Here is a 15,480-nt window from a genome sequence, read left to right on the forward strand (position 1 = left end):
GCTGCTTCAGCCCCCTTCTATCCCGCCAGCCGCCCCAGACCCGTACTCCCCCGCTGGCCGCTCCAGCTCCCTTCTCCCCCGTCGCCAGTAGAGTGATCAGTGTGGGGACATCCTGTGTGGGATGTCCCCGCTCTGATAGCCCGCCTTGGCTGTTCCAGCTCTGAGAGCCAGCCATCCCAAATCTGACAGCCCAAGGGACAGGAGCCGGAGTGGGCTGAGATGCGCATCCTGGTGCAGCTGTCCCTTCAGGTGGCCAGTGCTGCGCTTTTAGCGGTTTTAACTCCATGGAATTATGGACAATGTAAAAGGCCATCAACAGGATGTAGATGCAGGTATGAGCAGAGAAATGGCAGATGGAGTTCAATCCAGATAAGTGTGAGGTGTGGCATCTTGGGAGGTTAAACCAGGACAAGACTTGTACAGTGAGTAGAAGCACAGCAAGGAGACTTGGGAGTGGATGTTATAGTTAATTGAAAGTGACAACACGTGTTAGGAGGGTGGTGAAGAAGGAATTGGCTCACTTACTTTCATAGATCATGGTGTTGAGTAGGGATGTCATGTTACAACTGTACAAGACATTGGTGAAACCACACTTGGAGTACTGTGTGTAGTCCTGGTCACCCAACTATAGAAAATATATCATTAAGCTAGAAATGATGCAGAAAATATTCACAAAAATGTTACTGGGTCTGGTAGGTTCTAATTAAGGCTGAGAATTTTCTTCCTGCAGTACAGGAGGCTGAAGGGAGAACTTAAGGTTTATATTTCTAATATCATGAGGGACATAAAGGTAAATCTTCATAGTCTTTTTCCCAAGGTATGGGAATCTAAACAACAGAATGGAGATTTAAAGTGAAGGAAGAATGATTTAGAAGGCACCTTTAGAGCACCTTTTTCACACAGATGGAGGTGGCTATATGGAATGAGCTGCCAAAGGAGGTGAAAGAGCTAGGGGCATGGATTTCAGTGAGGTATTTGACAAGATCACCCATCGTAGGCATTAGGAAAGTCACAAGGCATAGGATTTAAGGAACCTTGGCTGCTTGGATTTGGAATTGGCTTGCCTGCGAAAGAAGTGGGTAGTAGTAGATGGAACGCATTCTGCCTGGAGGTCACTGCTTTGAGGTGGTCTGCAGGGATCTGTTCTGGAACCTTCATTCTTTGTGATTTTTAATAAATGGATGAAGAAGTGGAGGGGTGTGTCAGTAAATATGCAGATGGTAGTAGATGGAGCATATTCTACATGGAGGTCAATGACGAGTTGCATTCCACGGGGATTGGTTCTGGGATCTGTTCTTTGTGATTTATTTTTTACAAATGACTTGAACGAAGAAGTTGGGGACACAATGATTGGAGGAAAGTGTAGAAGGTTGTCGTACGGTGCAACAGGATGAAGAATTGGGAGGAGAAGTAGCCACTGGAATTCATTCCGGGTCAGTGTGGTGATGCACTTTGAAAGGTCAAACTCAAAGGTGGAATATGTGGTAAATCTTTACATGTGGAGGAATAGAGGGATCCTGGAGTCCAATAGATTCCTAAAGTTGGCTGCACAAATTGATAGTGCAGTTCATTAGTCAGGGGAATGAGTTCAAGAGCCATGAGGTAATGTTGCAGCTCCATGAAACTGGTTTGACTATATTATGTACTGATATGGTTAATGTAGAAGATAGAGCTTTTCTCTTTGGAGAGACAAAGGTTGAGAGGTGACTTAATGGAGGTATATAAGATTATGAGGGTCTTAGATATGGGAGGGGGGGCGGGGGAGAGGACAGCATCACCTTTTTTTTCTGGAGTGACAAAAACAAATACCAGCAAATATCTGGTTAAGGTGAGTAGATGAAAGGTTAGAGAGATGTTAAGGGTATATTTTTTTTACACATAGATGGGTGCCTGGAATGCATTGCTGAGGCTGGTATGATCAAGACGTGAACAATTCTTAGATAGCCACATGGATGTTAAAAAAAAGTGTTATAGGTGTGAGGTAGGGAAGGAGTAGAAAGTCTTTTGAATGCCTTGGTTGTACCAGCTTCCACCACCACCACTCCTGACAATGCACTCTAGGCACGTACTACTCTGTGTATAATTTAAAAAAAACTTCTCTGACATCTCCCTTAAACTTTCCCAATTCACCTTAAACAATTGTTCTCTGGTATTTCCTATTGTCACCCCAGGTAAAAGGCATTGGCTGTCTACCCTATCTTGGCCTCTCATAATCTTATGGACCTCTATTAAGCCACCTCTCATCCTTATTTGCTCCAAAGAGAAAAGCCCTAGTTCTGTCAACTTTTCTTCAAGACGTTCTCCAATCCAGTCAATATTCTGGTACAACCTTCCTGTAATGAGGCGAACAGAACTGAATGCAATATTTGAAGTGTGGTCTGACTGGAATTCTTTTGAACTGCACATTACCTCATGGCTTTTGAACTCGATTCCTCAACTTAAAAAAAGCCATCATCCTATACACCTTCTTAACCACCCTATTAATTTGCACAGCAATGTTGAAGGATCTACAGACTTGGACCCCAAGATCTTGCTGTTCCTCCACAATGTTAAGAATCCTGCCAATATTCGCATACTCCACCTTCAAGTTTGACCTTTCAAAGTCTCACTTACTTATTCTGATTGAATTCTATCTGCTACTTATCCATCCGACTCTGCATCTGCCTATATCCTGTTGTAACCAGTGACAACCTTATACATTATTGACAAAGCCTACAATCTTTGTATCTTCCGCAAACTTACTGGCCCACCCCTCCACTTCATCCAAGTCATTTTTAAAAATCACAAAGAGCCTTCTGCATACAGCAAACTATTTCAGAATCCAAGCAGCCAAGGTTCCTTGAATCTCATGCCTCCTCACTTTCTGAATGAACCTACCATGGGAACCCTGAACCTGGAGGTACTGGACTTCCGGCTTCTGTACCTTCTGGTCAAAGGTAGCAGCTAGAAGAATATATGACCAGCTGATAGGAGTCCTTTATGATGCTGTTTGCCTTATTGCAATGGATGTGTTCCTCCTTTCCGAGGTGTCAAGGGAACTGAAGTAAGGGTGAATGTTATAATATCTAATTTCTACATTTGAAGGTGAAACAAACCACATGGAAGGTGGATCACCAAGATCTCAGCAGATCTCAGATTTTTCAGTGCTGACAGGGCATAATTCAGACAGTTCTGGATGGATAGAGCTGAGGGTTTTTAAAGGATTTAAATGTGATTTTTGACAGTATAACCAAGGAATCAGGAAAGCTAGAAATATAAACAGTTTCTTTCAGCAGAATCAAAAGATGGGAATATTCTTCACATGGAGGAACTCGGATTGCCCCATCAAAAGCACACTCTGGGTGAATGAATGTGAAATCCAAGCTGACCTCATGAGTTGTTCTGATTTGTTCTTTCCATAATTGTCATCGAGTTATACAGCGCGTAAACAGACCCTTCGACCCAACTTATCTATGCTGACCAAAGTGCATTTCTGAGCTTGTCACTTTTGCCTATGTTTGGCCCATATTCCTCCAAGCCTTTTGTAATCATATTGCCTGCCTGAAGGACTTGTAAACATCCCAATTCTACCACTTTGGGCAGCTTATTCCACCTACCCACCAAAGTTATTCTTCAAGTTCCATTTAAATATTTCCCCTCTTCTAGTTTTAGACAGCCCTATCCTGGGGTGGGGGGTGGAGAAGACTGTGAACCATCCATTTTATCTGTACCCTTCATGATTTTAGAAACGCCTCTGCGGTCACCCCTCAGCTTCTGACATTCCAGCCAATTCCGTCTCTCCCCAGAACTGTTGTTGCAGTGTCATCAACAGTCCAATTAATCTTTTCTGCATCCACTCTAGTGTGATCAGAATGAGAATTTATTGTCATGAACGTCACAACATTCATTGTTTTGTGGAGGCATCAGTGCAAACGTTTATATAAACCACCTTACAAAATAAAAAAAATTAGTGAAGAAAAATTTAAAAAAAAGATAAAGTAAGGTAGTGTCTGTGGAGCATTGTTCGTTCAGGTGTCTGATGGCAGCGGGGAAGAAGCTGTCCTTGTGCTGCTGAGTGCTTGTCTTCAGGCTCCTGTACCTTTTTCGAGGTGGTAGCAGAGAGAAGAGGATACGGCCTGGGTAGAGGGGGTCCTTGAGGATAGAGGCTGTTTTCTTAAGACACTTCCTTATGTAGATGTCCTTGATGGCGTGAAGACTGGTGTCCGTGATGTTGCTGGCCGAGTTAACAACTCTGGAGTTTTTTCTTGTCCTGAATGTTGGCATTTCCTTGTAACCAGCCAGACTGCTCTTCGGGGTGCATCTGAAGAAGTTTCTGAGAGCTATTGGAGACATGCCAAATCCCCTCAAGCTCCTTATAAAGTGCAATAGGTGACGAGCCTTTTTCGTGATTGTATCAACGTGGACAGATATTCAGAGATGTTGACCATCAGGAATTTGAAGTTCTTGATCCTCTCCACTGCAGATCCCTTGATGAGGACTGGTTCATGTTTTCTTGATTTTCAACTGAAGCCCACAATCATCTCCATGGTTTTGATAACGTTGAATGCACATCCTTGTTGTCACATCCTTCCTGTTGTATGGAGATCATGGGGAATGTGAAAAGAGGGTTGGAAGGAAATTGAGGTGTTAGTTCAGTCACTGTGAATACAACTTTTGCCTTTCTGTTCTTGCAGCGTTCTAATTACCTGCACAGAGAGGTCATGGAGCTAGCACAACAGTACCCAAACATCCGTGTAACTCCATGGCGGATGGTCACGATATGGGGAGGGGCCAGCCTGCTGAAGATGTACTTGCATTGCATGAAGGATCTTCTGGAAATGGCTGACTGGCAGTGGGACTATTTCATTAACCTGAGTGCCACCGACTACCCTACCAGGTCAGTATCTTGGAATAACAGGAGAGCAAAATGCACATGTTTCTGTTTGGAATTATTGTGAAGGTCATAGTTTTGAAAGTATTTATGATAATCTCTCATTACCCAAGAACTTTCTGGTACAGTTCCAAGCAAATTATGATCATTTTCATTCAGTTTCCTCAAGTGGCCAATTGTTAATTGTGTATGTGTGAAGTCGGATGGGGAGTTCATAATCTTGCCCCCAATCAATGTCAAGGTGTTGCTGCACAGCTTGGAAGTGGAAACCAGCCTCATAATTTGTCCTCCATCATGAGGCTGAATATCAGTGTTGGTTGTTGCCAGCCTTTTTCACGATTGCCCTGAAAGGGTGATCATCACTCTTTATTGCTGGAATTCTGCTTGGTGCTCTTCGATAGTTGCAGGGAGTGGGATCTCCCCCTCAGGACAGACTACTCACAGCTGCACGAGTTTCATTTCAGAACCTATCCCACAACGGATGAAAGTGATCACACAGACACTGGGTCAACTGCAATTCTGTCAGCAATGGGAACAACTGTTGACCCTGAATCAGGTTGTGGATTCAAATCCAACTCCAGAAACCTGAGCACCAAAATCAAAGATGACTCTTCATTTACAGATGTCACGTTCACATAGAGGGTTAACGAGATGACCTGAAGACGGCCAGCGTTGACGCGATCCATCATGAGATTGAGGAGGTGGAGAACCGAGGTGCAGGGAGCCAGCATCTGGGATTGAGGAGAGTGGAGTACGGATAACATATCAGCTCATGGCCAAGCCTGAGGGTATCCAGAAACCTTTATCCTTGAGGCAGCATCAAGCAGCACTCATAAAATCTGAAAATGAAGTGCAGAAAATATCTTCTGAGGAGCAAAGAGCGATGCCCTAAATGGTTAGTAGTCCTATGCAAGATGGAAGTAGGGATTGTGAGCAACCCTGATCCCTGAATCAGGATGTGAAAGAATGGGTGATTTGACACAGATTTCAGCAAAAATCAACTCTCCATGGAGAAAATTGCAGAGAGATGGAGTCTATAAAATAACCAAAATGACTTGGTTGGAGCTAACGAAATGCTAGTGCCATAACACATTGAAAAATGCCCTTTGGACTGCGACCTCCATGCTGACTACCCTACCTTTGATGCTCATAATTTTTTAAACTCTCTCGCTCACACTCCGCCTCTGGTCCAGGGAAAACAGATGCAGCCGATGCATCCTCAAAACAGTACTGTCTCCATCACCGGCAACATCCTGCTGATTCTCCTCTGCTCTCTCTCCATTGCAGTCGCATCCTTCCTATAATGTGTTGTCCAGAACCCCATACATTACTCCATTTATGGCATTACTAATGTTTCAAAGGTTGAACCACAAACAAGCTGTTCTTGTATTCCATTCCTGTAATGAAGATAAGTATCCTGTATATCTTCTTCATCTTAGCCATCTTCAGGAATCCTTGGGCCACCATACTAAGATCTCTCTTGCTCACCACTACTTGCACCCTTACATTCTGTAGTTCCCATCCTCATTGATCCTCCTAATGTGCTTTAAATCTTAGTTACCTGGTTTAAATTCCATTCACCGTTGCTCTGCCCTTGTTGTCAACTGATCTTTAAAAAAAAACCTCACAGCCTTTGACAATTTATCAATAACACTGCCAATTTTCTTGACCTCTACAATATAACTTTAAGTGTCCCAGCATTAATCCCTGTAGTATTGCACTGGTCACAGGGTTCCAATCACAAATACAAACCTCCACCATTACCCTTTGCCATCTGTTACCAAGCCAATTTAGGGACTATTTTGTCAACTTGCCTTGGATCCATGAGCTTTAAATCTTTTGACCAGTCTCACATGTGGAATCTTATCAAATGTTTTACTGAAGCAACAGCTGAATTGGTCTCGCCAAGTTACTTTGCTACCTTTCAAAAAAAAAATCAATTAAACATGGGAAGACAAGATCTTCCAAATAAAGACTAACTTTAATCCTGTCTGCCCAAGTGCAGATTAATTCCGTCCCTCAAAAATTCTTCCTCTGACATCCCTTCTCTTGGCATTGAACTCACGGGCCTGTAATCATCCAACTTATGCTACCCTTGAAAGGAACCATGTTTGCTGACCTTCATCAGCTGACCCCTTCTCTATGACCAGCAGTGATTTAAAAATCTGTCAGGGCCAATAACCTCTACCCTTGCTTCTTATAACAGCCTGGGCCAGTCTCATCAGGCCTCATGGGTTTCATTCAGCAAAGACATTTGATGCCTCCTCATTTCTTGCACAGCACAAAAGTGCTGGAGACATTCACCATAGAAATGAAAATGCAGTTGAAATTTCAATTACTCCTTCAGGAATAATTTCCCATGGATGCTTTTGAGCTTCCCCATCACTTTTGTGGACTGCACTAGACCCCAGCATATGCAGATTACCTCCTTTGTGTCTTTAGTATGGCTTGGTTTTATATAGCTTGGGCACAGCTGCTTTGTCCATCCGACCTGCCAAGAAATTCTTTTCCACAATGCTGTTGTTTAAGCTCTTTGCCATGGAAAATCAATGCTCCTTAGAGTGGAATGTGGCTTTTTGGCAAGATTCACATGAAATCATATATTAGATCAGTGCATCAGACTGCACATTTACTGGTGAGCCTCATCCATCAAGTCTTACATCAGCGGAACCATGCTGGGAAAAATCAGATCATATTTTTCCATTGAACAGATCATAGCCTGCTGACATGAGGATGAGTTTTCAAACCACTCAATTCTGTTAAACAGTGTGGTGATTGAGGCAGGGAGCACTGGTGGAACAATGTTTCTCTGATAGGGGTGTGTTTTGAAAAGTGAATAGGTATTCTATATGTGCAGTAAATGATAGGGCACAAGGATAGAGCACAAGCAGAGGAACAGGTCCTTTACACTGAATAAGAGGCCCAAATTAAATTTAAGTCTCTTCTGTTTGTACCTGATACATATCCCACCGTTCCCTGCATATTCATATGTCCATCAAGATGTCCCATAAATGCTTCCACCACTGCTCCTCACAACCACCCACCACTTGAATTTTTAAAAAAACCTTGTCCCACGCATCTCCTTTAAATTTCCCATTCTCATCTTGAGTGCATGTCCTGTAGTATGTGGCACTTTTACCCTGGGCTAAAGATTCAGTCATTCTACCCCATTAATGCCTCTCATAATGTTTTAAATTTCTATCAGCCTCTGATTCTCAAGAGAAAATAACCCAAATTTGTCCAATTTCTCCTAACTCATTCCCTCTAATTTAAGCATCATGCTGGAAAGTCTTCTTTACCCTTTACAGAATTCCACATAATACTCCAAGTGCTGTCTCACCAGATTTGTATGTTTGCAACATGACTTCCTTACTTTTAAGACGGATTTAGGAGATCTAGAAGGAGACACAGGAAGCCTTTGGTAATAGGATCAAGGATGAAACTGTACAAGGCATTGGTGAGACTAAATTTAGAGTACTGTGTGCAGTTCTGGTCACCGATTTATAGGAAGGATATTAACAAGATAGAGAAGATTTACAAAGAATTTACAGCATCTGAAATACAAGGAAAGATTGAGCAAATTAGGTCTTTATTCCTTGGAACGTAGAAGGCTGAGAGGGGATTTGATAGAGGTGTTTAAGATAATGAGAGGGATAGATAGATGTGGAAAGGCTTTTTCCATTGAGAGTAGGAGAGATGGATACAAGAGGTTATGGGTTGAGAGTTGACGGGCAAAGGTTTAGGAGTAACATGAGGGGGATCTTCTTTACTCAGAGAGTGGTTACTGTGTGGAATGGGCCGGTAAAGGTGGTGGAGGCAGGGTCAATTTTGTCATTTAATAAAGAGTTGGATAAGTATATGGATGGGAGGGGGATAGAGGGATATGGGCAGAGTGCTGGTAAATGGGATTAGAGGAGGGTACTTGGACTCGAAGGGCCAATTGGCCTGTTTCCATGCTGTAATTATATGGTTATATAACCCCAAGGAGCTTTACACAAACATGAAAAACAGGAGGATGACAAGAGTGAGGGTAAGACTGTTCATGGTAAAGGGGGGGGAATGTGCCTGGAGTTAGGGGAGGTCATTAATGGATACTTCAGTGTTCACCAGGGAAAGTGACCTTGACAAATCTGAAGTCGGTGTAGAACAGTGCATGTTGAGGTTAAAAAGATGGTTGTGTTGGAGTGCAAGAAAAATACTCGGATTGATAAGTCTACAGGATTGGATGGAATATACCCCAGGTTATTACAGGAAGTGAGAGAAGAGATTGCTGGGGTTTTGGCAATGACCTTTGCATCCTCCCTGCCCACAAGAGAAGTACCAGAGGATTGGGAATGGTTGTTCCCTTGTTCAAGAGTTAATAGGGAGAACACTGGGAATTATCGACCAGTGAGACTTGCGTCAGTGGTGGGAAAACTATTGGAGAGGATCCTTAGGGGCAGGATTTAAGAGGATTTGAAGAAGCACAGTCTTATCAGGGATAGTCAGCATGGCTTTGTGAGGGGCAGGTCATGTCTCACAAGCCAAATTGAGTTTTTGAGGAGGTGACAAAAAGATGTTGTGAATATGGATTTTAGTAAAGCCTTTGACAATGTTCTGCATGATGGGCACAGCCAGAATGTCATGAGGCATGGAATCCATGGAAATCTGGCAGCGTGGATTTGGAATGGGCTTGCCTACAGAAGAATCCCTCTGCTCATCGATGCTGTGAAGGGCCCTGCCACCAACTGTATACTTTCCCCTTATATTTGACCTCCCAAAGTGCAGAATTTCACATTTACTTGACTTAAACACCATCTATCATTTCTCTGCCTCTATCCCCATGTGAAGCATATCCAAGTGTATCATTTGAAAACCCCCTTTCACTGTCCACAACCACAAAACACACTCATCTACATTTTCATTCAAGTCATTCATATATAACAAAACACAGGGATTCCAACATTAATCCTTGAGGAGATTATTGGTCACAGGACTCCAACCTGGATAAAACCCTTCCACCATGACCAACAAATTCTAAATCAAAAATATTCAGTCATCGTGGATCCTATGCATCTTTACCTTCTGGATCTGCCTACCATGAGTGCTTGTCAGATGCTTAATAGGCAACATTCACTGTCCTATCCTTGTTAACCACCTTTATCACCTTCTCAAAAAACTGTCGAGTTGGTAAGATAATATTTGCCCTGCACAAGGCCATGCTGAATGTCCCAACTCTGTGCCTTTTGAAATTTGTGTCAATCCTATTCCGAAGTATCTTCTCCAATAGCTTCTCTATCACTGATGTGAGACAGACAGGTTGATATTTTCTTCAATTATCTCTATTTCCCTTGAACAAAGAAACTACTCTTGGTTACTTCCCTTTCTTTGGGACCTCACCTAATGCGAGTGAGTAGGCAAAATTCTTCATCAAGGCCTCAACAGTCTCCCCTCTTGCCTTTTTCAATAACCTGGGATATATTCCAAAAGACTTGTTCAAGAGATCCAGCAGCATCTGCCCCTAGCCTTAGCACATCAGCATGTCCTTCTCTTTGCTGAATTCCAAAGCAGTGCTCATTTAGTACCTCACCTCTTCCTCTCACTCCAAGCACAATCAAAAATGTTAGATCTGGTGAAGTTGAAAAGATACTGATGCATCTTTATTAATAGCATCAAACATTTTCCCCTTGACATTTGCTAAGCCAACTGATCAGTAGTTTTTAGTTTCCGGTCTCCTACCTTATTGAGTTATTTTCCCTTTGCTGTTTTCTAATCATGTGGACTCTTTCCCAAAAGTAGGAACTCTCCCTCAGGCCACTTCATTTCAGGGCCTAGGATGAAATCCACCAGGCACGAGAGGCTTGTCAGCCAACAGCTCCACCAATTTGCTAAGTTTCACTATCTTGTGATCATAATTAGCTCCTCCTTCCACAATATATGGCTGTCATTTATTTCCTCTAATGGAAAATTCCTATTTAATCCATCTGTTTTTGGCTTTTTCCGTTGATTTCCCAAACTCTTTCTTTCAGATCAATGCTCCTTCTGTTCACATTTTAAAATAACCATAGAAAATTTGCCATCTTTTTATATTTTTGGCTGGCTATTCAGTACTTATTGTTTCTTATTAATCTTTTAATCGTTCATTTCTGTTTTCTATATTATGTTTATTTTTCTGACCTGACACACCCAACTTTATGCAATTATAGGTTCTAAATCTTGAAGTTTGATGCTATCTTTAACTTTTGAGTTTTCCCCTTGCAATTTTCTTTTCTCAGTGAATATAACTTGTATGGTTTCTTAAAGATCTGCTTAAATTTCTGTTGCTAAACTAGTTTGATTGATCCCTAAGCCTAATTTACAAGTTTACTTCAGCTAGCTCTGCAGTCATGCTTTCTCAATTATCGTTATTTAAGTTTAAAATACTAATCTACAAATTAGAAACATAGAACATTGCAGCACAGAAACGGCCACCTTCATCTCTCTAGTCTGTGCCAAACTCTTTTTTTGCCTCATCCCACTAACCTGCACCCAGCCCATAGTCCTCCATACTTCTCCCATCCATGTAGGTGTCCAAATTATTCTTAAATGTTAAAATTAAGCTTCCATTTACAACTTCAGCTGGAAGCTCGTTCCACACTCCCACCACTTTCTGTGTGAAGAAGTTCCCCTTCATGTTCCCCCCTAAACCTTTCCCCTTTCACCCATAACACGTTCTCTAGTTTGTATCTCACCTACCCTTAGTGGAAAAAGCCTATCTACATTTACTCTGTCTATCCCCCTCATAATTTTAAATACCTCTATCAAATATCCCCTCATTCTTCTACGCTTCAGGAATAAAGTCCTAACCTTTCTCTGTAACTCAGTTCTTGAAGTCCAGGCAACATCTTCTCTGAACTCTTTCTATCTTATTGATATCTTTCCTGTAGTTAGATGACCAAAACTGCTCACAATACTCCAAATTTGACCTCACTAATGCCTGATACAACTTTAACATAACATCCCAATTCTTGCACTCAATTCTTTGATTTATGAAAGCCAGGATGCTAAAAGCTCTCTTTACAACCCTGCCCACCTGTGAGTCCACTTTCAGGGAATTATGTATTTGTATTACCAGGTCCCTCTGTTTTACCAGACTCCTAAGTGCCCTACCATTCAAAAACATTCAGAAGCTTGTAAAGTTCAAAGGAGCTCAGCTCTGATCAAAACCTTATGTTCTTACCCTATGTGATTCCAGACCAAAATACAGTAGCCAGGCATGGAAATGCTCCAAATACAAGAAGAAAATGGACTCATTACTGAAAAACAGTTAGTGAATCATCAGAGCCTGCCCGAAACTGCTCACTGGATTAGTGCCACTGAACATTCAAAAAGCTCTGGCTGTTTAATGCACAGAGGAAGAAACTGGTAGAGATCTTGAGACACTCTTGTACAATCACTCCAAAACACACATTTGCCTGGTGTGGTTTAGCAGCTTCCCTGTGACTGTAAGTACAGTCGTCACTACACTTTTACAAACAGATAATTTTTGTAAAAATAAACTACAATACTATACATTAAATATCCCAGTATGGAAAGAGATAATAAATATAAAAGATCATAAATATTCACAGTTACAATAAGTGCAAGGGGGATAAAAAAAGAAGTACAGTGTGGAATAATGCAGACGTATCTTTTTGTTGTCCAGATGTAGATAACAATTCAGGTAATAAAGGGACTTTCTGGACCCCGATAGTCATTAGGAAAAATGCTGTTCTTGAACCTAGATGTGCTGGACTTTAGGCTTCTATACATTCTCCCCGAAGGTAGCAGTGAGAAGAGTTTGTGATCAAAGTGATGGCGGTCCTTTATGATGTTGGTTTCCTTCTTGAGCCAGCATCTCACATAGATATCTTCAATGGATGGGAGATCGGAGCCTGCGATGGACCTGATAAGTTTGCTATTTACTGCAACCTTCTGCTTTCCTTGGTACTCAAATGACCAAACCAGGCTGTGGTGCAACCAATCAGTATAGCTTTCTACTCTTACATCTGTTGGTTTGATAGGGTATTTGATGGCATGCCAAATCTCCTCAGACTCCTTCGAAAGTAGATGCACCACTTTGCCTCTGTACGCTGGCTTCAGGAGAGGTCCTCTGTTGTGTGGACTCTGAAGAACATGGTGTCTCAGATGCTAACCCTCTCCACCTCCATCCCATCAATGCATATGGATCTTCAGCCTCCCTGTCCGAAAGTCCACAATAAGCTCCTTGGTCTTGGTGATGTTGAGAGCAAGATTGTTGTGCTGGTACCACCTAATCAGATTCTCCATCTCCATGATCTCCATTCTCTATTCTGACTCGTTATTTGGCCAACAATGATGGTCTTATCAGAAAATGTGTAGATTATGTTAGAGCTGAACTTGGCTATGCAGTTGAGCAGAGGGCTAAGCATACATCCTTGAGGTGCCCTATATTGAATGTTGACATAGAGGTGATGTTGCCAATTCACATTGATTGAGGTTTGCCAATGAAGAAGTCGAAGATCCAATTGCAGAGTGATGGAGTGTGTGCCAGATACCTTTGTTTGATCATAAACTTTGCTGGTAGGATGGTGTTGAACACTGAGCTGTAGTCTGTGAACATCAGCCTGACATTGGTGTTCTTGTAGTCCAGATGATCTAATGCAGAGTTGAAAGCCAGTGAGGTGCATCTGCCTTTGGCCGATTGTGACGATAGTCAAATTGAAGTGGATCCATGTCTTCCTGAAACTGGTTGATTCACTCTATAACCAACCTCTTGGAGAACTTCATCACGTCGACTGAAGTGCTACTGGCTGATAGTCGTTGAGACAGGTCACCTTGCTCTCCTTGGGCACTGGTATAATGGACATCCTTCTGAAACAGATGGGGACCTCAGATCATAGCAGAGAGAGGTTGAAAATGTCTATAGCCTTCAGCCAGTTGGACCATACACTTGTTACGTTCCTCGATGAGGTGTGTCGTTGGGCACTGGGACCAATTTGGACACTTGGGCTTTCTGTACTGACATTCAAAGGTGAAGCTGCTGAGAACCCAGTCACCGCATAAAGAATAACTATTCAAAGTGGGGTTACTCCTCCAGTCCAAAGACTTGCAGTGAGCAATTGTCTGTCTAGTTTACATGAAGACTACCTTTACACGGCCTAACTTGCTACAGAAATAGATAACAGAAGAAGATAACTTGGGATGCTCTTTACCTTCTACCACTCTCCCTATCTTAAAAACCTTAAATTGATACATTTTGTTCCCAGTGTTGATGTCCTCCAGCCATGTCTTAGTATTGTCGTGTCATACCTTCCAAGTCGAACTTGCACCCGTTTATATGTAAAGAATGCATATTTACCTCAAATACTCTGATGTATTTAGTTCTACGAGTAATCAGTTATCTTGTGTCTTTCAACTGGTTAATTTAATTGACATCTTGTCAATTTCACTTCAGATTTCAGATTTATTGCCAGAGTACATACATGAAATCTCATCCAATCCTGAGATTCCTTTTTCCTGTGGGCGAGGCAGAGTTACCACTAATTGATAGGGCCAAAAAAAAACTGTACACAGCATGAATATGTAAACAAATAAAAGAACTGTAATGAAAGTAAACACACTGTGCAATATGAGGAGAACAAAAGAGAACCTCCAATGTCAAAAGAACTATTCATATCCATTAGTTTTCACCCATTTCTTTAATTTTATAACAGTTGTGATAATCCTATTTATTTGTTTCACTGGAACTCTGGCTGTAGCTGCCGTGATGAGGTATTGTACTGCTTGATAAATATCTGCCAGGATGCAATATTGGTGAGAGGCCTTCTACCACATAGCTCTACCATCTGCTCCCATTGCAATCTTTTAAAATTATTTTTATCGAGTCTTATCAGAAAAACAAGCAAAAAAAGCAGTCAATCAAGATTCTAAATGTCAAGTTTATGTGTGGATTTTCTCGTTGGATGTTGTCATTCCAAATTCCTTTATTAAATTCCTGACTAGAATGAACACCCCATGCAGGATAGGTGGTGTAAGAAATGGAAAAACAACCCCACTGAAAGGGAACATGGGGATTTTATTAGAGGGGACAAAGCTTTTTTTCTTCACCTGTGTTGTTCTTGCTTTGGGAATATTTGTTGGAGCATTGCAGAAGGAGCATGATTGTGTCTCTCAGCTGCCTTGTCACTCATCTGGGAATGTATCATGAGTCAGTGCAGATGAAGCTTTGTTCTGTGCCTCTGCTGGGTGTGTGTGGTGGTGCAATGGTTATTGCAAAACCTGCATTGATACTTGCCCAAGGAAAGGGTGGGGGTGATTCTAACCAACATGGAAAAAGTTTAGTTCCCCAACATTAAGGTTTAACGAGGAAGGAATTCTGCAGCTTAAATAAAAAGTGTTGGAAACACTCAGTAGGTGAAGAAAAAAAATCCTTCATACCAATCAACACAAAACTCCAGATTCCAACCACAATCAACAGTGTGACATAAAAGAAATGCTCAGTTTTGTTTGAATTGTTAACTTTTTCTTTCCAAGAACAAATGATGAACTGGTGGGATTCCTCTCCAAGTACAGAGGGAAGAACTTCCTGAAATCTCACGGCAGGGATAATGTCAGGTAGGTGCAGAAATCTG

The 15,480-nt window shown here is 41.8% G+C and overlaps 1 protein-coding gene across 4 annotated transcripts in view; it reads left to right on the plus strand.

Moving 5' to 3' along the window:
* xylt2 (xylosyltransferase II) overlaps positions 1-15,480 on the plus strand; it is a 158,102-nt gene that overhangs the window by 30,520 nt on the left and 112,102 nt on the right. For all 4 annotated transcript variants that reach the window (XM_069929397.1, XM_069929399.1, XM_069929398.1 and 1 more), the window contains exons 4-5: positions 4,674-4,876; positions 15,383-15,463. In XM_069929397.1, the coding sequence (XP_069785498.1) occupies positions 4,674-4,876; positions 15,383-15,463 (284 nt within the window). The remainder of the gene's footprint in view (positions 1-4,673; positions 4,877-15,382; positions 15,464-15,480) is intronic.

The sequence above is a fragment of the Narcine bancroftii genome, chromosome 3 (assembly GCF_036971445.1).
Source record: "Narcine bancroftii isolate sNarBan1 chromosome 3, sNarBan1.hap1, whole genome shotgun sequence".
NCBI classification, from domain to species: Eukaryota; Metazoa; Chordata; class Chondrichthyes; order Torpediniformes; family Narcinidae; genus Narcine; species Narcine bancroftii.